Source organism: Gymnodraco acuticeps, unplaced genomic scaffold (genome assembly GCF_902827175.1).
Source record: "Gymnodraco acuticeps unplaced genomic scaffold, fGymAcu1.1, whole genome shotgun sequence".
NCBI classification, from domain to species: domain Eukaryota; kingdom Metazoa; phylum Chordata; class Actinopteri; order Perciformes; family Bathydraconidae; genus Gymnodraco; species Gymnodraco acuticeps.
The window spans coordinates 152,106-176,428 of NW_022990966.1; the positions used below are offsets into that span (position 1 = coordinate 152,106).

The 24,323-nt window shown below is 39.2% G+C and overlaps 3 protein-coding genes across 21 annotated transcripts in view; all 3 read left to right on the forward strand.

The window, feature by feature from the left end:
- tnika (TRAF2 and NCK interacting kinase a) overlaps positions 1 to 4,021 on the forward strand; it is a 71,423-nt gene extending 67,402 nt beyond the window's left edge. For all 18 annotated transcript variants that reach the window (XM_034235402.1, XM_034235405.1, XM_034235404.1 and 15 more), the window contains 2 exons: positions 297 to 436; positions 1,930 to 4,021. In XM_034235402.1, the coding sequence (XP_034091293.1) occupies positions 297 to 436; positions 1,930 to 2,013 (224 nt within the window). In that variant the 3' untranslated portion in view covers positions 2,014 to 4,021. The remainder of the gene's footprint in view (positions 1 to 296; positions 437 to 1,929) is intronic.
- Positions 4,022 to 4,911: 890 nt separating this feature from the next.
- slc2a2 (solute carrier family 2 member 2) lies at positions 4,912 to 15,114 on the forward strand. Of its 2 annotated transcripts, none has more exons than XM_034235420.1 (12): positions 4,912 to 4,988; positions 5,526 to 5,621; positions 6,480 to 6,688; positions 6,973 to 7,097; positions 7,259 to 7,374; positions 9,788 to 9,950; positions 10,627 to 10,733; positions 11,217 to 11,297; positions 11,458 to 11,562; positions 11,708 to 11,809; positions 13,814 to 14,017; positions 14,106 to 15,114. In XM_034235420.1, exons 1-12 carry the CDS (start codon positions 4,974 to 4,976, stop codon positions 14,307 to 14,309), a joined length of 1,527 nt encoding a protein of 508 aa, XP_034091311.1. In that variant the 5' UTR covers positions 4,912 to 4,973; the 3' UTR covers positions 14,310 to 15,114. The 2 variants fall into 2 exon arrangements, with proteins under 2 accessions (XP_034091311.1, XP_034091312.1); XM_034235421.1 differs by having other exon boundaries at positions 4,946 to 4,988; positions 5,529 to 5,621; positions 14,106 to 14,386.
- A 1,714-nt stretch (positions 15,115 to 16,828) lies between these two features.
- Positions 16,829 to 22,096, forward strand: LOC117558901 (eukaryotic translation initiation factor 5A-like). Its single transcript, XM_034235422.1, has 5 exons — positions 16,829 to 17,076; positions 18,007 to 18,176; positions 18,295 to 18,399; positions 20,236 to 20,367; positions 20,849 to 22,096. The coding sequence occupies exons 2-5, from the start codon at positions 18,015 to 18,017 to the stop codon at positions 20,906 to 20,908; spliced, it is 459 nt and encodes a 152-aa protein (XP_034091313.1). The 5' UTR covers positions 16,829 to 17,076; positions 18,007 to 18,014; the 3' UTR covers positions 20,909 to 22,096.
- The last annotated feature ends 2,227 nt before the right edge of the window (positions 22,097 to 24,323 follow it).

Below are 24,323 nucleotides of genomic sequence, written 5' to 3' on the forward strand. Positions count from 1 at the left end.
GAAAATGGATAGATTATCAAAAGTAAATGTAAAACGCATAGTCACAAGGGAAAGAAAGAAAGAGGGGGAAACCAAGAGATTGAAAGACCAACAAAGAAATGTATAACTGCATATCCTCCAGTAGGGAAGTGCTTTACTGCCCTCATGTGGCACACAGTGGTGTAACACTAAAGCTACCACGATTTAGGACTGAGTCCACATTTTTACATTATGCTTTTGGATGTTCTTATCTCCTTTTGACCTGAATAATAAAGATTCTGTTCACTGATGAGTCTTTTGTGTTTTCTCTTTTCCAGCCTATATCCACTCTAATCAGATTATGGGCTGGGGGGAGAAAGCCATAGAGATCCGCTCTGTGGAGACAGGTCATCTGGACGGAGTCTTTATGCACAAGAGAGCCCAGAGACTCAAATTCCTGTGTGAGCGGAACGACAAGGTGAATAAAACACACTCTTTGATTCTCAGTTATTCTTATCCGGTGTTTTGATTGATCATTGAAACACTGATTGAGAACATGAAGTTGGTATTTTGGTTCTTTGAGCCTTTTTAAGATTAAAAAGGCTCAAAGAACCAAAAAGAAAGTTGTAATGCTATGCCAGGTACATTTTCAAGTCCAAATTAGGCAGCAGGTAATATCCATTTCATTTGTATGGGTAGATCCTTGATACAACTCAGTCTAATAATATATTTTCCTTCGTCTTGATATGCACTTATGTGTGAGAAATAAGAAACAACACACAGACATGTGCATTGTCAAAAGTCTTTACCATGCGAGGAATATAATCATGTTATGTATAATTTAAATGTCCCATGTTATGCTTTTCCGGTTATTACCCGTCTCCTTGTGTGTTATGTAGCTTTTTCTGCATGTAAACGGTCTGCAGAGTCAAACCCTCAAAGTACACCCTGTAGTGTACAACTCTAACACAGAAAAGCCCCAGAACGCCTCGTTGGAGATTCCTCTTTTTCTTCCTGAGTACAGTGACGTGCCCATACCCAAATGGACCCATTGGTCCAAATGGACCAATCCGTAGAGCCGTTACGTTACATCCGCGGAGCCGTTACGTTAATTCCGTGGATTGGTCCAAATTGACCAATCCGCGGACTTCCTCACACACACTCACTCAATCTTTTCTCAGCTGCAGCTCCGCCGATTTCTCCTCCCTGAGACGGCGGGACGCGGCGAGGCTGTGAGTCGGTGTGTGAGCACACACACAAACTCCCAGCCAGGCTGCGGGTGTGTGTGTGTTCGGGCTGGGTTTTGCTGTGTCTCATAGGGAGATGGGGGGGGGGGGGCAGGAGCTCCAACAAGCCGTTTAGGACAGAGAGTGAACACACATACTATACAGAGGTGCTGTATGAGAAACCAATGCGATTTTGGAAAATTGCACAATGTAAATCTATTTGAGTAGACCTCAACAATGGAATTATGACCAGTAGAAATGGCCATGACATGGGACCTTTAAAGGTTCATTGTAATCCTGGTAGCATTGTTTTATTACATTTGTGAGCTCGATGCAACATCATTTCAGTCTGCTGCTTGAAGTAGTCAAAACGTGTTTGGTATATTTTGCGTATGTAATGTTAAACAGTCCGAAAGAACCACAAAGCAAGCTTTTAATGCTATGTCAGGTAGAAAATGTTCAAGTCCAAATAAGGTAGCAGGTAATATACATCGGTTAGATCCTATATACATCTAAGTATTTCCAAATGTGAGCAGATTTGCAAAAGGAAACAAAAACAAATGATTTAAATACATAGTGTATACTGTACATGCTGTATATTGCTTGCCCCCAGTTTGTCAAATCTGACAACTATGTTAGACTTAATTTACCTTTCCAGAGAAGCATATTATTTGCTCTTTGCAGATATGGAAATGCTTATATTAAGAATTGTTTTCAGTTTTTAATATTATCTTTCTCTCTGCAGGTATTCTTCGCATCGGTGCGTTCGGGAGGTAGCAGCCAAGTCTTCTTCATGACCCTCAACAGAAACACCATGATGAATTGGTGATGCCCCCCCCCATCCACTCTGCCTCACTCTCCCATTGGCCTGCCCGGCGACTACCAGTTGTCCCACGGCACATCTCACAACAACAAAAAACAGACTGACCGAGAGGCCACAGTGAACTCTTTTAACACTGAAGTGACTAGAATCGCTTAGAGAAAAAAAAAGTAATCGTAGAGCAAAAACAACAGAGACATGTTCTAAATGAAGAGACATGTTACCCTAGATTATTTTGGGTTATGCAGAAGCCATCGTTACTCAACTGACTGGCAAACTGGTGCCACTGACTCTCCAAATATCCTCTGTCTGTGTCTGTAAGTCTTCCATTTGTGTCTGTGTCTTTTCTCCAAACAAACCTCTTCATTACAGCAGCTGGAGAAATACACTTTACACCATTCCTCCCTTCGTCCCCACTTCTTTACACTCCTCCCGCAATCGATTTAGTCCTCACTTTTTTGAGTCCTTTTGACACCCATGTCTTCCATTTTCCACACTTCCTATCTGCCATGTGTGGGCTCATTCCTGGAGATCTTACACCTCAGAGGTCGGGGGAATAGATAAATAGGATTTAATATAAATTCAAATATAGTGAATATGACAGTTTGTGCAGTGAGGGCAGCTGAGGGATGACAAATCTACTCTGGATGTTAGCGGTGAAAAGCAGACAGCATGATTGATTTTCTTACTCCTTTGTCACTCCCCTCCGCCTCCTCTTCTTCCTCCTCGCCGTCTTTTCAGGCCATGATGAGTAAATTGTAATTTAGTGTTCGATCGCATCTCGCTGATAGAGATGCGGTGAGACAATCTGCTGTCATAGGCGGGTGGTCACAGTATGCAAAGATGATGTCCGTGTCCCTTTAAAAAGAAATCACCGGTCCATCCTGTTTTACTATTTCCTTCTTCCTGTCACCCCCCATCTCCATCAATGTCATCCCCCCTAGTTTCACAATGTTGTTAAACTCTGAAGGTGCTGCATCAAAACTACTGTAATATTAAATGAACAATGATAGCGTCATTCTTTTTATTTCAGTTCTTTTTCTTTTTCTGTGGCTAAGTCAGTCGGTTTTTGAAGTGTGATCAAATGAATAGCACATCCGTGTTTCTGAAATCAGGAGTGTATGTTGGTGTGTGTTTGTGAGTGTGTGCATAAATGTATGTGTGTGTTTGACTTGATGTTGAAACGAGTCCCATTCAGATCAAGGTTGGATATTGACATCAATGGCCAGAAAAAGAGTCATAAATTCAGTCTCTGTACGTGAACTTTTTCTGTTTCCTTTGGCTACTCACAAACACAGCCATGCTGCTGTAGGGAATATGAAGATGCTTATCCTGAATACAACCTCATCAGGATATGAGCAACAATCCCCAGTACTGTGTGCATGTGAAAGATCTAATTGTTGAAAGCTGTGGCGTCCTTTTGAATCATGCTCTTCCCTGATTGGTTCTTCTGATTTTGGCTCCTACCTGTTTGTACAGTGCCTAGCATGATGTAAGCAAAACAAAAAATGGAGGCCAAAAGATTATCGCTTGAGTTATAATTAATAATTGTATTGCCTTTACAGTTCATTTACACTGGGTTTGTGTGTGTTATTGGCTAACCTTAACACGTTACTGATGGTATGTGTCTCTTCTGAAGGAGATGTTAACACATTTAAGACTTAATTTATTCTTTGAAAGGAGTAACTGCATATGGTACGATAAAAACATGTAATTTCTGAAAGTGTAGCTCAATCATTTATGCATACTGTATTAGATGTATAACACTAGGGCCGACTCTATAGAGGTATCCCTCTATATTGGAGAAAAGTACCTGCTTACTCCTTAAAAAAACGTAAAGTGACACAAAAACTATACTCATTCCCACAAGTTATTTTCTGTTAATAATTTTTAAAATGAAGTTATATGACTTTTACATATCCACACGGTAGCTGTTCCTGTGCAGCTGCAAGTTAGGTTCACCAAACTGTGTTATGGGTAGCAGGCTAACATTTGAGCAATAAAGAGCCGAGCTGAACAAAAGTGTGTGTGTGTGTGTGTGTGTGTGTGTGTGTGTGTGTGTGTGTGTGTGTGTGTGTGTGTGTGTGTGTGTGTGTGTGTGTGTGTGTGTGTGTGTGTGTGTGTGTGTGTGTGTGTGTGTGTGTGTGTGTATGTGTGTGTGTGTGTGTGTGTGAGTGGTGTGAGTGAGTGGTGTGTGTGTGTGTGTGTGGGTGTGTGTGTGTGTGTGTGTGTGTGTGTGTGTGTGTGTGTGTGTGTGTGTGTGTGTGTACACTGAGGACTCTCCTTTCAAAGATGAAACCACTGTATTCTTTGCTTTGTTTATTTCTTGTTTTCTTTGTTTTGAAAGAGCATTACTAATGTCCTGTTTTGGGATGTATTTGTTTTGTGAAAGAGATGCTGTATGAGAGAAATAAATTAAACTAGAGCATTATGTTTACGCAGTTGTATTTTCTTTGGATGTGTTTTGCAACTGTGCGCTCCTTTTTATCAGCTTCGGCCCTCAGACTTTGTCCATCCCTCAAGTATATCATTAACAGCAGCTTTGTGTGTGTCTTAGGGAGAGAGTGTCCAAATGTCAATATTTCTACCAAATGTGCTATTTGGCAGTCATTTTGCACTCCATTATAATTTGCACTATACAGTATTATTATTATTGTTGTCCATCGTTTACCAGTATGCAACACCACAAAGCCTGAAACCAGTGTTTCCCAAAAATAGAATCCAGATGGTCTCACTGTTTGGTCACTTTCACTCTAATGGTATTGCTTCCTTGCAATAATAACATGTGTGTTTGTGTATGGAAGATGATTTTGTTGTGTGGGACTTATTTCAGCACTTTAGATCTATGTGTGTGTATCTATACTGTATGTGTGCACGCATGTGTTGGTCGATTAGAGAGTGGACACAGCGTGATTGAGCATGCAGCTTTCATTGATCATTACCAGCCTGGCTGACACTCTGGACCCACCATGGAGTCTGGAAAGGTAAGACGATTCTTGACATAAGTACTCTTTACATGTATTCCATAAAATGCATATATATTCTTCCTATTCATTTGAAATCAGGTAGGCAAAATGTGCGTGCAGGCGGCTGATCTCACCATATTGCTGACATTTGAACCTTGAGGCTCTCAGAGGATTACATTTACCACCGAGACCTGAGGAAAACAACCAGCTCTTTATTCATAGTTGTGTGTTTGCGTTATTATATAGGAGATTGTAATGAATTAATACTTATGACTCTGCCATGAGAATATCAAAGGAATATATAACACAAGCTTAGTGTTTAATCTGGGCATTATGTAACTTTTATATATGAGAATTATTATGATTCTGGGATTCTTGATGGTAAATAAAGCGCTAGATGCATCTATCGATTAAGTATTTTTTACTTATATGCACTTTTGTTTGTGACCGTTAACTTCTGACTCACGCTCTTGCTTGTGTGCATGTTACATAGTGTGTTTGTTCGTGCATTCATGTGTGTGTGTTCTTATCTCAATGGTTCCTCTGTTCCTGCAGCAGCTAACAGGCACATTGGCTCTGGCTGTGTTCACTGCAGCTCTTGGGTCCCTGCAGTATGGATACAGTCTTGGAGTTATCAACGCACCCCAGAAGGTAGGCTCCACTGTCACACAGGCTTGGCTCCCTTATGGTAGATGGATTTACCATCGAATTGCATGCAAATCTCGAGGTATGAACAAACGTATCATCTATGTAAACACTTTTCTGCAGCACTGGATATGCATGTCCTACTCTCGGAGACCATGGAACAGAAATGATTGACTGATTGTCTAGAAAAGCAACTTATCCCAAAACGTTTTCTTGCCTGGCCATTAGGTATTTGTTTCATCAGAAGTTTTGCAAGCTGTCCATTATTCTCAGGCCAGTAATGAGTAGGACTTTGCCTCTGACAGACAAGTCATAATGTCTCTCTGCTGCACGCTGCTGGCAACATTTTATTGTGTTTCTTATCATGTTTCATAAGGCAATTTCCTAACATGAAGTTATATGGCAATAAAGTACACTTTCTAAAGTAGCACAGAACGCATAAGCCTAACACTGGCTCTAAGGAGGTCATTTTGCATTCTTATGTTACCTGACGGCCACCTTAGTTCTCCTATTGACTTGTTAAACTGCAGTAATGGCAGCTACCGCCTGAATATTGTTTCCCCTTAAGCAGTGTTATAATAAGGATGGCACCTAAAAGAGGCATATTTCCTGAAAGATATCATGACAGAATGAGCAGAGTGGTCATTAGTTGGCATGCTAGATGCTGCAAAATCCTCCACACTGTCCTTTTAAATATCATCTTCTTTATTTAAATGTGAGGTTGCATAGTGAATGTTGCTACTATGCATATTTATAAATGACATTTTATCAGAATGGTTTTTGTGTTTGCATTTTCATCTGTCTTTGTGCATATTCCAGTGTAATTGTACCTATTGATGTCCCCTAAATATATCCGTGTCATAGGTAATTGAAAATTATTATGGACGTACTCTGGGGGTGTGGTCAGAGAGGGCCGCGGTCCTCTCAGAAAACAGCACTGAAGAAGAAGAGTACCCAGAGGCGGGACGACACCCTGCCGTGATCATGTATTGGTCACTGTCGGTGGCAATCTTCTCCATCGGAGGCATGTTATCATCCTTCCTGGTGGGATATGTGGGAGACCTGAGAGGGAGGTGAGAAAGGATAAATAAATAATATGGACACACTAAATGAAAAGATGAAAGTGGTGGAGAAAAAAAGGTAAAATAATGAATTATAGAGTGATTAGAGTAATCAGAGGCAAATGTTATCTTGAAAATACTTTTAAAAAGGTTCAAAATGAACCAGCATCATTAAGGAAATTTGCCATGCTGCAAATATAATAATAATAATAATAAATTGTATTTCAATAGTGCTTTTCTTGAATCCAAAGACGCTTATATTATACATATCTATAAACTGTCTTTTTGTTTTGCAGGGTAAAGGGCATGTTGATGGTGAATGTACTTGCAGTAGCAGCAGGATTGCTGATGGGTCTTTGCAAGATGTGGAAACCTCACATCATGGTCATCTCCGGCCGTGCTGTTATGGGCTTTTACTGTGGTACAGCAAATCACACATAGAATCCTCAAATTGATACTCACATCATTAATTTGGATATCCCACTGTCTATAGGTTATATAAAAGGAAATTAACAACTGTTATATTGTCATATATCCAACAGTGAATGTTTGTTTAAAGTCCTCATGATGGGTATCTTTCAGGGTTGACATCCGGGCTAGTGCCTATGTACATTGGAGAGATTGCACCTAAGGCTTACAGAGGGGCTCTGGGGACATTACACCAGCTGGCTATAGTCATTGGCATCCTAGTCAGCCAGGTGAGTGAATGAATGAATGAAAACTTTATTACAGACTCAGGGTCCAGATACAAGACATTACATATAATAAATTACATACACAGCATAATAAGAATTCATAGTTTAAGAATAATTTAAATCAGTGTCCTACAAAGAGACAACTATACCAATGTCTCCACAGCTGCGATTGGTAGCGTGTACTAAACCTTATGTTCGATAAGGCCAAGAGGATTTCATTATCAGAGTCATTAAGCCGGCAAATACATTTATACATAAGATTTCTTAAAACAGCTTGTAGAGTATTGACTCCTGCAGCCACAAACATTTCACTTGCACTAGACCATCGAGGTCTCTTCAGCAATATTCTCATGGCATCATTATAAGCTACTTGAAGTTTCCGTAAACTTGCTGTTCTGTAGTTTGACCACAGATGTGCCGTATAGAGCGGTGTGCAATATGCTCTGAACAGAGACATCTTCACTCCATCTGTACATGCACCAAACTTACGTAGGAGAATGTTTGCTTGTGCATACATCATGCGGCATTGCCTATAAATATCTTCATCTGTCATTTGTTCTGTAATAAAGTGTCCAAGATATTTTAACTTATTACAGACACTAAGATTAATATCAGACAATTTAAAATCAGGAAATTGAAGACATTTATCCTCTTTGGTTCTAAAGATCATGACAGCACTCTTACTGGCGTTGTATTTGATGTCATGTTCCACACCATACACAGAACAAACAGCAAGAAGCTGCTGAAGACCAGCGCTAGATGGACTCAGCACAACAAGATCATTTGCATTCATAATATGGTTCACTAGAGCAGTGGTTCCCAAACTTTTTGTGCCCAAGGCACACCAAAGGACAAGTAAAAATCTCAAGGCACACCTATTGTGCAAAATAGCCCTTATAACACGTGTTATCACTCATATCATGTAAAATATCTGTAAATGTGCATAATTATTTACTAATGCCAAATAAAATGTGACAAAGACAACTATATTACTCGTGAAATATTTATTAACGAAATATTTCAGAAATTAATTTGAAACTTTATCAAATTAGGCTTCATCAAAGCAGCAACACACTCATTTAAACCAGACGGGTCACAACATTAAAAATGAGGCAAAGGAAACTCAGCAGAAATTCAGCACAGAGAACTGTCAATGCAAGGAAGCTGCATTGTCCATGGTCCTGAACTACAAATTATAAATGTAACATTTCAGCAATCAGCATTGAAACATGTGCTATTGTAAATATTTTTGCCGATTTACAAATTAGTGAGATACATGTGCCCGTCGGGGCGCGCAGAATTTTTTTAATCCTTGGTGGGGAGAGGGCCACTCACAAGTCCTGTTCAACAGAGAGCCGTGACCTCCTGTTGTTCTTCATGTAAATCAGAGTAGAGAACGCCAACTCCAGAGATGGGGTCGTTACTAAAAAATTGTAATATATTACACTATTTCGTTACTATCTACATAAAGTAACTAGTTACTTTACTCGCCGAGCACGTACGAACTGCGCATGCGTGAGTGGCAATAACTTTCCTTACCAGCAGGCGGCGGTAGTGTGTATTTGTCATTCAAAACAGGCAACAACCGGAAGTCAGAGAAGAAGAACAGACGTGATATAAACAAACAACAAATAGCGTGGGTGGTAGCTTCACTTTAGCATGTGTTCTTTGCAGGTGTGTGTTGAGGTTTGACCACGTGGTGTTTACAGCAGTGGATAACAGCTTCTGGCCTGGACACAGTTTGCACCTCACCGTCACATTCCTGTCTATTCTTCGGACGAACTCAAAATAATGGGAATACCACCCCTCGAAAGTTATCGCTGACTCAGCCATGTTTATGCAGCACTGCACGTGGAGGTGTGGACGCGCAAGTCGTGCAGATTACGTACATATAAACCTACAAAGTACTGATATAGTAAATTAAAAAATAATATGTTTGTGTAGTTGTATATTGCAATAATAACGTATGGCTGTCACAAAATCCCACGGCACACCCGAACTTGCCTCACGGCTCACCAGTGTGCCGCGGCACACCGTTTGGGAACCACTGCACTAGAGTACTACCAATCATGCATCCAGTATTACAGGCTTTCAGTCGCTTAGACAGATCATCAATATAAAGGTTAAAAAGAACTGGGGACATAATTCCACCTTGTCTGACACCATTGCTAACCCCAAATGGGGCTGAGACCCTATTGCCCCATTTGACTTGCATAGTCTGGTGGCCATACCAGTAGACCAGAATTCTCACAATGTATTTGGGCACCCCTCTTTGACTCAGTTTAACAAATAACCTCCTATGATTAACACGATCAAAGGCTTGCACTAACACACAAAGAAAACATATGATCAGCACACAACATGATTGATGTCTTTGTGAACACATAACCTAAACTGTGTTTGTTTGTGAATGCAGGTATTTGGCTTGGACTTTATACTTGGTAATGATGCTATGTGGCCCCTGATGCTTGGTCTGTCTGGAGCTCCAGCATTGTTACAATCTTTACTGCTGCCTCTATGCCCTGAGAGTCCACGGTACCTTTACATCGTACAGGGCAAGGAGCAAGAGGCCCGAAAAAGTAAGAGTTAATCTCAGGGCACCTCTCTACTGTATGTTATCCTTTTTCTCTCCCTATAGTGCTCTCTTATTGAAACACCATATACTCAATAATTCAGAAACAGGATAGGCCTATAGGCTTCACAAGATACTATAAAGCAGTTTGGGAAATATGCTTGCTCACCTTCCTGCACAGTTAGATCAGAAAATCAATAGCTTTCACTCCTATATTTGACTTTTGGATACAGCCAGCTGCCAGTTAGCTTAGCTTAGCTCTTAGACTGGTATTAGGAGTCAAACAGTGAACCTGGCTTTGTCCAAAGGTAACCGTAACTTAAACAAACAGGAAATATTAAGTTACAGTATACCATGTTCTTTTAGAGGTGCAGGTATTTCAATTTGTTACCTTTAGATAAAGCCAGGCTATCTATTTCCAGTCTTTTAGCTAAGCTAACCAGCTAGCTTTATTTTTTATATTTAGCCTACTGCACAGATATGAGATAGCTATAGTTATTTAACAAATAAGTGTATATCCCACAATGCTATTCCCTTAAGTACATTTGATTTTACTGACACTATTTTCATAATTGTACTTGATTTGAAAGATAAATGTAATGGATGATCCTTTCATATGGTGCTTCTACATTCAGTCGTTTATGCATAGCTCATGTCTCCATTCACTCTACGATGTGTTGCAGGTCTGTTACGTCTGAAGGGAGAATATGATCCAACTCCTGATCTGGAAGAGATGAGGAGAGAGAAAGAGGAAGCAGACAAGGAGCCAAGGGTCTCTATAATTTCTTTGGTAAGTGTCTTCAGGGTCACTTAAAATATAAAGAATTGTCACATCTACCTACAGTACATAGTATCTCTTTTGAATTGGACTTTCCTTTAAGTAAAAATAGCCGATAAACTCCAGAGCCACAAAAACGTATTTACATTTTTTACTTTAACTTTCTGCTCTATATTTCACCTTTCCAGATCCTGTCTAAAGTAATTTGTTCTAAATAGTGTCAATCAGATCAGTGGTCAGCTCCCATGTGAAACCAAAAGATTTCTGCAATCGCAAAAACATATAAAAAAAACATAATTCCTGCCTGACAGCAGAAAAATAAAAAAATGATGTTGTTTGAAGTTGCTCTGCTTGTATGTGCAGAAGAACAGCGAAAGATAGGACAAGAAATCTACATCTGATTGTACAATTATTCTGTGCATACTAGTCGTGCACTTTAAAAAAAAACGTTTGCAGTAACAATATTGTAGCCTACTGTTCTGTATTCCGTCCCAGATCCGCTCGTCTGTGTACAGACAGCAGCTTGTTGTTGCTCTCATGATGCACCTCTCCCAACAGTTTTCTGGCATCAATGCGGTGAGTGGCAAACTTTTAAATATGTCTAAAAATGTATAGCATGAGTATGAGATAGTATGAGATCTGTGTTGCTCTGTATGAGTGTAAGATATATTACTTTCCACAAACAACCTGCCACTCTTTGTAATAACTGAAAACCTATACTTGTTTTGTCTTCAAGATATTTTATTACTCCACGGCTATCTTCACTCGGGCAGGTGTCGGTCAGCCGGTCTATGCAACCATAGGAGTTGGGGTTATCAACACAATCTTCACTATGGTGTCTGTGAGTAGCTGTATTAACATGTATACTGATGCACACACATATGGACATTACAAAATTAACGTGCACTGGTATTCTCCTATTTTTTCTACACACCCAGACATATCACACATTTACACATGGATTAACACTGTACTTTGTGTTCTAGGTTGCACTGGTGGACAAGGCTGGCAGACGCACTCTGACTCTGGTGGGTCTGGGAGGGATGTGCTGCTGTGCAATTGGCATGACAGTGGGGCTCAAACTCCAGGTTTGTTTATCAGGTGTCATATCTTTGATCTGTCAGCAACTTGAGCTGAACTTTAAGCCTCTTGGGTCCCAAGTAGCGATTTTAAGTGCATGGTTTGCATTGTTTTCTATTGTTCCTTACCACCTGCATTGACTCAGTGAGTTGTTGTTGTTTTCTTACTGAATGTTCACTTCCTAGTCTTGAGCTTTAAAGGTCACCTACTATGCAAAATCCACTTGTTCATGTCTTTTATACATAAACATGTGTCCCCTCTGTGTAAAGAGATTCTGAAAGTTTCAGGGAAAAAGATTCTTTCTCTTTTTGATCCATTTCTATAAAAACCTGTCTGAAAATGAGCTGATCAGATTTTGACCACTTTATGATGTCATAACGATTTTTTGGCTTTTGTAACCATTAGCCAGATGGACACACGATAAAGGAAATGTTCAAATTCGGCTCTGATCGTAACAACATCAGGCCATTCGTGAGGGCATCTTATCATATGACCGCCGGTGGAGTTTCTCAGGCTCCGGCAGCAACTTCGTGAGCGGTGGCAAAATCTTTGGCAGGCCAAAAAATTGCCGAAGGACCTTGCGAAGGTTCATCTTCATGTTGAATTTGTGTGTCCGTTTTGCCCTTCGTAAGGCCATCGTGAGGGCATCTTGTACAAATTGTGTCATCTTCGTCTTTAATTCGTGTGATCATCGGTGCCATCGGGTATTTTTCGCCTCCCGAAGAACATACGAAGGAAACAAGAAGTTGCCCGATTGTCTTAGGAAGGCAACACGACTACGTCAAGCCCTCGCAATGCCGTCGTGTAGTCATCGTATTATAGTACGATGACATCGAGATTGCATTTATTGCACAACAAAATCATGTAAACATATTATGTAAATAAAATAACCCAATTTGTGTTCTGTGAAACTGAAAAGGATATTACATTGTTTTTGTTACTTTCGTTGCAGTTGTATGTCTTAAATGTAATTTAGGTTAACTTCCTGTTTTATTTAGATGCTTTTATTTTGAAGGTGAGTTTACGCAGTTGATAGGAAGTTGTTGTTGCTATGGAAACAACATGACGGAGATAAGTAATATCTTCTAATCTACATATAAAGACGGAGAAAGTAAAGAATAAAGTGTATGTTTAAATGTTAGCACCCCCCGAAGAGGCACAAGCTCTTACGGTGAGTCTGGATACATTCTAAATCATCAGTAAAGTCTACGACCATATTTTCGTGTGTGGTTCGGGTGCCATCGTGTGGCCTTCTGTAGGCATCGTACTTGCTTCGGCTGTTGCTTAGTTGTTGACCAACTTCGGGGCCATCTTCGTGCGAAATTCACAATTCCATATTCGTGTGTCCATCTGGTGTCAATTTCGGGACAGTGTGACAGGGGCTTAACCAAATATCTCTCAGGGCGTGAGGAGGGGCTCCTTATTTTCATCTAAAGTAACAGACAGAGAATCAGCACTTTTTAAACAGAGCTGAAACAGAGTGGTTTATGGCATGCTACAATGCACGATCTGTTTGGTGTTTGGAGCCAAACACTTGATCCTTCGGCAATTTTTTTTGACAAAACTTGACATGTTTGTATATATCTGAGACCTATAATATATTGATGAAAAACAGTATAATTGGGGACCTTTAAACTGCATCTCATGGTCTTCATCAGTACATGGAGTTTGGTCAGCTAGCATAGCACGTTTACTCACTTCATTGCCATGCGTTGGCTAAAAAATGCAGGAAGGATACATGGAGCAAAGTATCCAGTACCTCATCTCTATAAGTAAATTGTTTGTCACACTAAATAGGACAATTTAGTTAAAAGAGGCCGAGATAGGACAACAAAAAACTGTATGTTTGCAAAGAGTTCATATTTATTAAAGCTCACGCACAACAACAAGTCAAGCAGAGCACAAAATGGACTCAAGAATGCCATGCCAATATGTCCATCTCTTTCTCATGCAGTATGTGATAAGTTCAAGAAACCACGAAAATACAATAACTGATGTACTTTTCCCTCCAGGGTGACTACCCATGGATGAGTTACGTCAGCATGTCGGCTATTTTCCTCTTCGTGAGTTTCTTTGAAATTGGTCCTGGTCCGATTCCATGGTTCATAGTTGCTGAACTGTTCAGTCAGGGACCCCGACCTGCAGCCATCGCTCTGGCTGGCTGCTGCAACTGGACCAGCAACTTCATCATAGGCATGACCTTTCCATATATACAGGTTGGCAGAAAGGAAATACATAGGCTATGTACTAAACTCTTAAAATCAGACATAGTCTTACACCTGTCTTTTTCGTTTCTATTTTCAGACTTGGTTGGATTCGTATGTGTTCATCCTGTTTGCTGGGCTGCTTTTCGGCTTCACAGTGTTTATTTATCTCCGGGTCCCCGAGACCAAGGGCAAAAGTTTTGAAGAGATTGCTGCTGTCTTCCAGAAGGGCCGGAAAAAGTTGGAGCAGGGCACCAAAGACGCTACTGAACTACAGGAGCTCAAAACATCCACAGATGCTTGAGACAACAGCTGTGTATTATTTAGGTATATTTGTGTGTGTGCAAAAGTGTGTCTATCCGTCAGTATTTCAAATGTCAAGTGTTTGTCATTGTAGTATTTTAACAGTTGGGTTATTAAGGAGTTAATCACAGAATTACACTTTTTTCTAATATAAATATGAGAGTGTTACAAAAACCAGCAGGGACTTACAATATCACATGTATGACATATGAAGTGGTGTTTATATGTAATGATACTATAGACTTGTACTACTCTACTGGAATACAATACTATTGTGAAAGTGAAAAGGGATACTTGTATTGTTGAACCCACAGTGATATTGAGACTGACTCTGTGGTCCCCTTAACTGTACTGTGCTCTATATCACCTGTCCAACCCAGTCCCATTACCAAATGTGACGACAAAGTCAGCAAACAGCTGGTGAACATGGAGGCGTATTAAGCAGCAAAGAGACAGATATTTGATTCAGACGGAAGGAAAAACCAAAGGAGCTGAAAGGAAAAATAATATTTGGCTCACATTCATCGACTGGCTAAAAAACAGTAACTCCAGATGTTTGCTAATCTCTGTCTCTGTCTGCTTGATTAGTTAAAAGGCAACTGTTGGATTGTGATTGCTGCTCCTTCTGCTGGTTTATCATTCAGATATATTTACTGTCCAAAATAATGTTACAAGACATTTTATTTATTGGCATTACGCTAAAGTAATTAATGGTCTATCCACTACCTAAAAGGATATTACTTATCTATGGTATTACTTCACCATTTTCTGTCTTGAAATATACATTAAACCTACCTTTGCTCAAATGTGTGTGATGAATTTTTTATATTTTAAAGAGGTTATTACAAATGATTTGGGGCCTGGGGCATAGTATAGCAGCACAGCAGAGTGTTTAAATGGATCAGGTCTTGATGGGACCTCTAGAAAATGTTGTGTTTTATCTGCCCAAATTATATGCTGTTGTAGGGATGCCTCATTCTTTTATAGCCATGGCTTTTAGAAGATCCACATATAAGGACCAATCAGGTAGAGCATATTGCAAACAATGTTGCTGCCAGTACATTTAAATGGTGGGAGAAGTACTCAATAATAATAATAGATTACATTTGTATAGCGCCTTTCGAGGGACCCAAGGTTTACATGGTGAACAAACAAACAAGAGGGGCAAATAATAAAGTAAAAATGTAATAAAATAGTAGTGGGAGTAAAGCAGGGGGACTGTGATGGGTTAGGATACTCAGATCTTGTACTTAAGTAAAGTAGAAGTACCAGAGTGTAGAAATACTCAGGAATGCAGGAAGTAAAAGTCCTGCATTCAAAATGTTACTCAACTAAAAGTACAAAAGTATTAGCATCTGGAGGCGTGTGGCGCAGTGGGTAGAGCCTTAGTCTGGGATCAGATGGTCACAGGTTCAAACCCACTGCAGTCAGCATGTCGTTGTCCCTGGGCAAGACACTTCACCCCAAATTTCTCCTGTGGGGATTTCCCATATAGTATTGAGTATGTAAGTCGCTTTGGATAAAAGCATCTATCAAGTAACATGTAATGTAAATATTCTTAAAGTACTAAAAGTAGTCAATGTGCAAATGTGCCCATTTCAGAATAATATATAATATGTTTTAATTATTATTGATGCACTAATTTATCAAAGCTGTTAAAGGTGCAGCTCATTTTATTAGCCGCATTTTTTTTACATTTATGCTACAGGATAACTTGTGAATGTTACTCCAAGTGTAACTAAAGTCTTATTTAAGTGCTGTTTATATTTCACATTATTAATCCAAATGTGCAAAGTAACTTAAGATATTAAATAAATGTAGTGATGTAAAAGTACATTTTTCTCCTCTGAATTATAGTGGGGTAAACATTGAAATACTCAAGTACAGTGCAAGTCTCTCAAAATTGTACTTATCAGAATCAGAATCCCTTTATTAGTCCTACAGTAGGGGAATGTACAGTGTTACAGCAAAAGTGGCATAGCAGGTCAAAAAGGCATTCAATAATAAAAAATTGCAATTGCAAACAAGTGTTTATTGCACAGTGCATGTTTATTGCACACAATTTCAATTGTCTGCCTTTTGTGGTGGTTAAAATATTAAAGTGAAGAGTCGAAATTACACAATTAAAAAATATAAAATACATATCCAGCACCAGTAACAGTTGTGAGATAGCAGCCATGTAAAATGTATTTCTTTAAGAAAAAAAGAAAGAAAAAAAGAGAGATATATATTAACATATATATATATATGTTAATAATTTAGTTTTTCAGAGAAGGGGTGGGATTAAATAAGTGTAAATGTGTAATTAAGTAGAATAATATTTTTGTATATCAATTTGACACTGCTTATTTTTGTATTATATAATAATTATCATGTTAAATTGTTGTATTATTGTTTTACACATTCGAAATAAATCTAATCAAATAAAAAAAGTTATAACGTTGGAAGTATATGCTCAGTTATTTACAGAATTATTTCAGATGTTGTGCATAAAGTGAGTAAATGACGCACTTGGTTATTTTCCACCACTGATTATATGCTTGAAATAACTATAGCTGTTCTATTATAGGCATGTAACGTTATACAGGATAGTTCTGTGCGGTATGTTTGGTTCTGTGCAGTCAGCAACTGTCCATGAGGCTTTTGCCCATCCCCCAGCCACGATACGTCGGAAGCGCGGTACCTGCCCTCTGTGCTCCTCCTGCCATACAAAAGCTCTACGCATGCGAAGTGACTTTTTTTCCTCTTTGGTATAAGCAAGGCACGGGGTAAGTAAAACCGCTAGGGCTTATAAGTAACACTTTAACGTAAAGTAACCTATCGTTTTTGCATTGCAGTCATTCATCAACTAATGTATAATACTGGGAAGCATTGAAAGTGAGTCAGGAAAGCGAGACGATGTTTGAAAGAAGTTTGCAACATACCTAAGCTAACGTTAGCAACGCCACAGCTAGCCCGGGTGTGGATCGTGTTAGCAAGCTAATATGGCTAAGGGATGACAGAAAAAACACGAGGTGGGAACCCAAAGCTAGCATCAAGCTACAGTGTCCAGCTGCCACGTACCATAGCAAACTAGATGTTTACTAGCGTTATAAGATAAGCTACCAAACCATTTTATCGGTACTTCACACAACAATGAACAAACAGGGCGGCTAATGTGTTTGAGTAGTTATTTGGCTGTGGCTCTCACAGTGTGTTAAAGAAAATATGGCATGCTAGTAACATGGCGTGCATCTAGACACATTAGCAATTAGCTTTTAGCTGTTCGGATAACGGTAGTTGGCCAGTGAAATAGTAACTATACATTTGATACTTATTTTTTGTGTAAGTGTGGGACATGAATGGTTGAGCAAAAGCGGAGGGGGTATCGGAGTTAGCTTGAAAAGACACATTTAGCGTCGAGCAAAAGCATTTATCGTTGCAATCTTCCTCCCTGGTCTTTCGGTTATTGATTTATTAAGCACTTATGGCGTAACCACCTTCTCTTCTAACAGCTGTCGGGTTCCCTAACATGGTCTTGGTTGTAGTCTTAGTTTAATGTTTACACGTACAAATCTGTGCTCAACGGGCACCACATAAGGACACGTGTATTGCTCCGCTTGTATGTGTACTAGCAGTTTTTTAATACTACACACATCTTTATTAATAATACTGCTGTCTCAAATATTATATGTTTATTCTTTTGTTGGATGGCATAGATTTCAACATGGCAGATGAAGATTTCGCTACTGTGAGTTCTGGGGCCTCTGAAACATACCCACAGCAGTGCTCTGCATTGAGGAAGAATGGCTTTGTCATGCTGAAGGGTCATCCCTGTAAGATCGTTGACATGACTACCTCCAAGACTGGCAAGCATGGACATGCCAAGGTAAAACCTCCTTGTGCATCCTCTGGAATGCAACACTTAATCAATTTTGTGATTTAGCCTACATTTCTCCGTTTTTTACTTGGCCTGAAGCCGGATCTAATCAGTTGTGTTTTCCCAGGTTCATTTAGTTGGACTTGACATCTTCAATCAGAAGAAGTATGAAGATCTGTGCCCATCTACCCACAACATGGAGGTCCCAAATGTCACGAGGAAAGATTACCAGGTAAGATAACCCATCTTGATATAACCTGGTGGCCCCAAAGTGTATAAAGCATTCATCATGTGTGCTGGATATTCTGTCCTTTTGAAACACATTACAACTGGAAGCCAATAACTGTTGTCATAGCCAGTCATTTATTTATTTTTAATTAAGAAAACTAGGGATGCTCTGATCGCCAATTTCGGGGCCGATCGCCGGAATCCGTATATACCAATCTCCGATCGAATGGGCGGTGCCTAAATGGAAGATTTAAACTTTAAATCTTCCATTTAAAGTGATGTTTAAAACTCAGTTATGGGGCTCGTTCACTGGAGCTTCCACAAACAACAATCAACTTAATTATTACATTCAAATGAAGTACATTATTCAAGTTTACATTCACTTTGGAGAATAACACGGGAGAAATGAGCGGAAGCGCTCTCTTTTCCTCTCTCTCTCTCTCTCCCCCTCTCTCCCTCCTGACAGCCTGTCAGTATCTCATGCAGCTCACTGATCCAGTAATGAGTGACCCGACAGTGAAGAATAAATATATTTATAACTAGTTTAGCTTGTTCCAGAGGTAGATAAAATAGCTAAGTGTGTTAGGTCTAACTCTTGTGTGTTTCGTTCCGCTCACCGGTCCGGCGGGCGGAGCTGCAGGATTTCTGCTTCACACACGTTGCATACCGCTATTTCACTGTCTTTTTCGGACACCTTAATATAATGCCAGACCGGTGAAGCTTGTTTTGCCGCACACAGAGAAAAGTGTCATGTATTTTACGTCATGCGATCGGCTCTCGCGATCGGCATGTTTAGAGAGCACCGATCGATCGGTAGAGAGTGAGTATCGCCGATCTCGATCGGTGACCGATCGATCGAAGCATCCCTAAAGAAAACAAGTGGATCCATTTCCCTTGATGTTTGACATTTAAATGACGTAATCCAAATGACGGTGTGGTCCTAGAAAACGCCTTTTTATGATTGTTAAACAGGTGTGTCACATGCTTCAGAGCTGAGCTGTCTCCTCAGTTGTTGTTGTTGAAGCATTTACAGGTTTCAAACTAGTTTAACAGCGTTTGAACATGTGTGCTTATCCATCCTAGTTTGATGGCTGTTTTGTGATAGAATTTCTCTAAAACGCAAGAAAACAATGGTTTAATTATTAGTGGGAACATAGGGAGAGCAGATTTGTTTACCTGAATCTTGCTTTATTATTCTATGTGGCAAAAATATTGTTATATTTATAATAGGGACACTTGGTAGTAATAGACGGTAGGTATGTGTATGATCTATCATATTTACACATTTAAGAATGAGGGGGGAAAACCATGGAACAAGTAATTCATAATTAAGTCGAACAATACTAATTTCAGGAATTGCATATGTGATAAATGAAAAAACAGGACTTGGGTTATAAGTCATTCAAACTCGTGAAATCATTCCAAAATAAACTCTTTACAATCCCAAGAATCTTTGCAGCATGCCATGGAGTCTCATAAATCAATCCTTTGGAGGATGACGTTTACCAATCCGATGTTCCCCTGGGGCTCAATCAAGTATTTCAGATTGTAAAAGCTAGTATACATTAAATCCAATATTTTCAAAAATGCTTAATGAGCATTGGTGAGTTTTTGTGGCGGCACCACTGATTAGAACACGCTCTGTTGGGACCACTAACATGGCCCAGTCCCCGACATGGAAGCGTTTTGTTTGTTGCCTCTGCCACTCTCCTATTGGCCTGCTCTTCTAGGACTTTGTTGACTGGCACTGGTTATGAATTATTTATCAGAAGAAAACGTTTCAACGTCTAAAAGATTTAACGGTTTACTTTTTCTGTTCTTTTTCGGATGGCATGTTTAGTTTTTGGATCTGGATTCTGGTTACCTGAGCCTTTTGGAAGACAATGGAACAACCAGAGAGGACCTCAAACTACTAGAAAATGAAATTGGCAAAGAAATCAAAACGAAGTTCGAAAACGGAGAGTCTTTTGTGGTGAGTTAATGTGGATTGTTGTTTTTATACTGTCTGAATGACCCGTAAGCAGCGTCTCAGAGCTGTCCCTGTAGTACCAAGTTTCACAAGTTAATCTCTAATAATGACTTTTGTGAACAGTGTTGACAACTTTATATTGTTTATTTGTAGGTTAAACTAAAAGACACAAGGCTCTGACAGTTTACCCTATTGCTGCATCAGATTTATCTTTTTTATAAATAATTGTTGTACTATTTCAACAATTAGACAGTTTATACATCCAAAAAACAAACGATGAGAGCAGAAAGCATAGCATAGCTTTATCCAGGATAAAGTACAACAAGATCATTCCTTTGTATTTGTATCTGTATTGATACAGAATGCTTCTCTACTATACTTGTATCTATAGCTAATTGACTGCTAATGTGTATTATAGTTTTTTGTATTGTATGTCTTTTTTTGCTGCATTTTGAAATCTCATTTGTGTGTCCTCCCTTTTCAGGTCACTGTGCTGAAGGCTTGTGGTGAAGAACAAGTAGTTGCCACTAAGGTTAATAATTAAAGCGTCCTGGGCACTGCTGGAGACCTCGCACCCCTCATCTCCAGTGTGATTTTTGAAGCCTCACCAAAGCTACTGGCCGTGTCTCCATATCGCAACTAGTTCTCCCGATGGCAACTCAAATCTGGAGACTGGACTGGAGACGCTTTTTCAACTTTACCTTGGGGTCCAGGCTGACTGGCATTATGTTTAATCAACGAAATTATCCGCCTGTAGCCACCCTCTCTGCAATGGCTACACATATTATTCGAGGAATTCCTATCAACATTCCAGTACTTTTTTTTTTTTTTGAGTATGGGACCTTTTTTTTCTGTATGCATAACTTTTTAATTCCCTCTTTTTTCTTTCTCTGAGCTTTTGAGTTGGCTGTGAGCATGTAATTTAGAGCTTGTTTACAGTTGAGTTACCCTGCTTTCTCCCCTTAGACGTTTTTTTATCTCTGCGGGCTGACTGCACCTCAAGCGATCTCCATCTCTGTTTGGTTGAACTGCATTGATGGCCGGAATATTCTGCCTTTGACAATTAAACATATGCATGCACAAAAATTGACTTGTATACAGCTAGCCGCTATGAATAGTGTAAAGCGCAACATATTTTTCTCATCTCAACTCGACTTCAAAATAATCCCAAGATCTCTCCTGCATCTTTCCTGGTCTAAACAGGACTGGTCTTTTGTAGCATTGATCTCTGGTGTGGAGATTTACCTTTTCCCCCTTCTCTGCCACGAAACGTTTTTCTTTCACATGAGGCCTTTCCGAGCTTACACGTATAGAAATTGATTTTGGAAGAACAAAACACTGAAACCCTTTAGTATTGGTAACATAAAGCTCAAATTAAACCTTGGCACACAATATTGGAAATAAAATAAAAATAAAACATATTTCAAATTGAATAATATGTAGCCAAAAGAAGATGGTATTTCTGCTGTAATTATTTAGGTTTGGGTAAACATCTGGACCCAAGACGTACTGTAATACACACAGAACATAATGTACACAACATGAAAACTGACTGTTACCATTGGGCTGTATTTTGTGTTGCGGGTGAGGAAAGCAGTTATAGAAAGAACATTTGGGAGTTGTAGGTCTGTTTGCAGTTTAACAGGATTTTTAAGCATTCTGTGCAGAGTTAACACTTTGTACAGAGTGTGGCTCAAATATTTTTTTGAAATAAAAATACCAATATGCTGAATGGTTTTCTATGTTTACATCGACAGACAAAAGCTGGCATTGGGGTGCTGTAGAACTTGTGTTAGCATGCAGGTGGTCGGCTATCCTTTACTTCCATACATTTACAAACTACCTTTAATTTGATGTAATGGCAATATATCATGAGGATGTATTGTTTCTGACTTGAGGGGCTGATTCTAGTTAAGAGTTCTAAGAGTGCCGTTTCTATTTGTTTACACACAACCTGTCATTCAGATGTGGAAATGACTTTGTTTGATTTAATAATACATTTTATTTATATAGGCACATTTAAAAACTCAAGGTCGCTTGCCACCCTTTTTAGAAACTCTTATCTGAGTATACACGTTCAAGATATCAGATTCCTACACCTTCGAGAACCACATTAGTTAATGGATGTAATCACAGTGCACTAAATGTGATATTGCCATTTGGAAGATATTCTGTGCAGCTTTCAAGTTCTCCTTTGTACAACAGCTGGTCTAAGTCTGTTACTTATATTAAGTACACACTATTTAGTTGTGTATTAGACTATATTGATTTGGTTTCTCTACATAACATATTTGTTCAATGTGTATTTTTTTCCTTTACGTTTCAGAGCTGCTTCATAACAGTAGCTTCCAACTCAGACTATTTCTTTTTTCGGCACCTACTTTTCACTTATGCCACAAACCTGCTCAACAATAGTTACCTTTCACTGCAAGGACCAAAGGTGGAAGCAACTAGATTCACGTAATATTGATTCATTTTGCATTGAGAATGTGTCTTTTTTTAAGTTGGAGAAAAAGGCATTTGACCAGGAAAATTACGCTATAAAGGTGGAAGTATAATGTATATCACTTGAAGAACCGGCTTGCCTTCTCAAGCACATACATCTCGACTTCTGTGTGTAGCGCCTCAACTCGATTTTTAATAGGAGTATTTATCCCTCAGGGTGTGTCAAAGTATAACCTGTTTTATGCAAATTGCAGGAAATGCTGCCATAAAATACAGCTTTTTAAAAGTTGTCCTCCAGTGAGCAAATACACACTTTGGGAGTGTGCGCTGCTCTTGTTTTATTTGTGGTTGCAATCCTGCCATTGTGCCTGTGAAAACCAGATGTAGTTTCTAGTTTACTGCATCTTTACACACAAGGCCAGAATTCCATAAGCATCGCAATCCTAATATGCAATCAGAAGTGCAATTTAATAATTGTGGTATGAATTTCCAAACCATTCTTTCTCCACCTCAACAGTCTTAACAGAAGATGAGTGTATTCCTTAAGCAATATTTGCTGTCGCATGTGCCTATAGACAGGGTCACATGCAAGGAAAATTGCCTCCTTTTTAACTTTGATTCCCTCCAATTCTTAAGATGATCTGACTCTGATGTGTATCACTAACTACCACACTTCTCGACAATGATCCTCTACTGTACCTTTAAGTGTATCTCACATTGAGACAGGTAACAGGAATGACTTATGAGTCCTGTTGGGAAAATGTTAAGGGAGTAGTCCCGTCATTAATGACTAGGATCAAACTGTCATAATGTCCGATTTTCATTGTGATAGGAAACATTTGGTAACATGTCCAAAGTGAGGATAATAAAATGAAATAGATGTTATTTGAATTGATTTATCTCACGTGTCTGTACCAGTCTGGTATCTGACTATTGTACATTTGCTAATGAAGCCCAATGCATTTGTATCAACAAATGTGTTTTTTTGACCAAACTGGTACCTTTGTATGTAAAGACCATGGTACATATAACACAGGGATTAAGTTAATTGTTTTTCTTGGTTTATGGTGAGGATAGTGTTTTTAGGGTATTCCCCCAAGTTTGGCACAGGTTTTCTTCTTTCTTCATTTGGTATCCAAACTGTTCTTAGGGGAAGCCTGGCCTTGAACCTTTCAAAACATGAACCTGCATGGTCTCCTCCATTCTAACCATGCTGTCTTCACAATCCAAACTATTTGTGTTTTTTGTAATGGCAAAATAAAGATATGCAGATGTTACGGGTTTCTCCCATAATATCCAAAGTTATACATTTCTCAATGTAACACAAAACAAAATAATGTTTTAGTTTTGGATTACACGATGGACACAATAACATGACCATTGAGCACAAAACCACATTTCATAAATCAGTGTGGGTCACTTGGTGTTACAAACAGATGGACACAAGGAAAAGACACTATAACGACAAGATCAAAATATTGAAAAAATAGAACTGCCTGCTTACACATTAATAT

Excerpts from the sequence above, each read along its gene's own strand:
- LOC117558901 (XM_034235422.1), top strand. The coding sequence starts at position 18,015 with ATGGCAGATGAAGATTTCGCTACTGTGAGTTCTGGGGCCTCTGAAACA. Across the intron at positions 18,177-18,294 it reads GCAAGCATGGACATGCCAAG|GTTCATTTAGTTGGACTTGA; the intron begins GTAAAACCTCCT and ends GTGTTTTCCCAG. Across the intron at positions 18,400-20,235 it reads TCACGAGGAAAGATTACCAG|TTTTTGGATCTGGATTCTGG; the intron begins GTAAGATAACCC and ends TGGCATGTTTAG.
- slc2a2 (XM_034235420.1), top strand. Across the intron at positions 6,689-6,972 it reads GTGGGAGACCTGAGAGGGAG|GGTAAAGGGCATGTTGATGG; the intron begins GTGAGAAAGGAT and ends TTTGTTTTGCAG. Across the intron at positions 11,563-11,707 it reads CAATCTTCACTATGGTGTCT|GTTGCACTGGTGGACAAGGC; the intron begins GTGAGTAGCTGT and ends TTTGTGTTCTAG.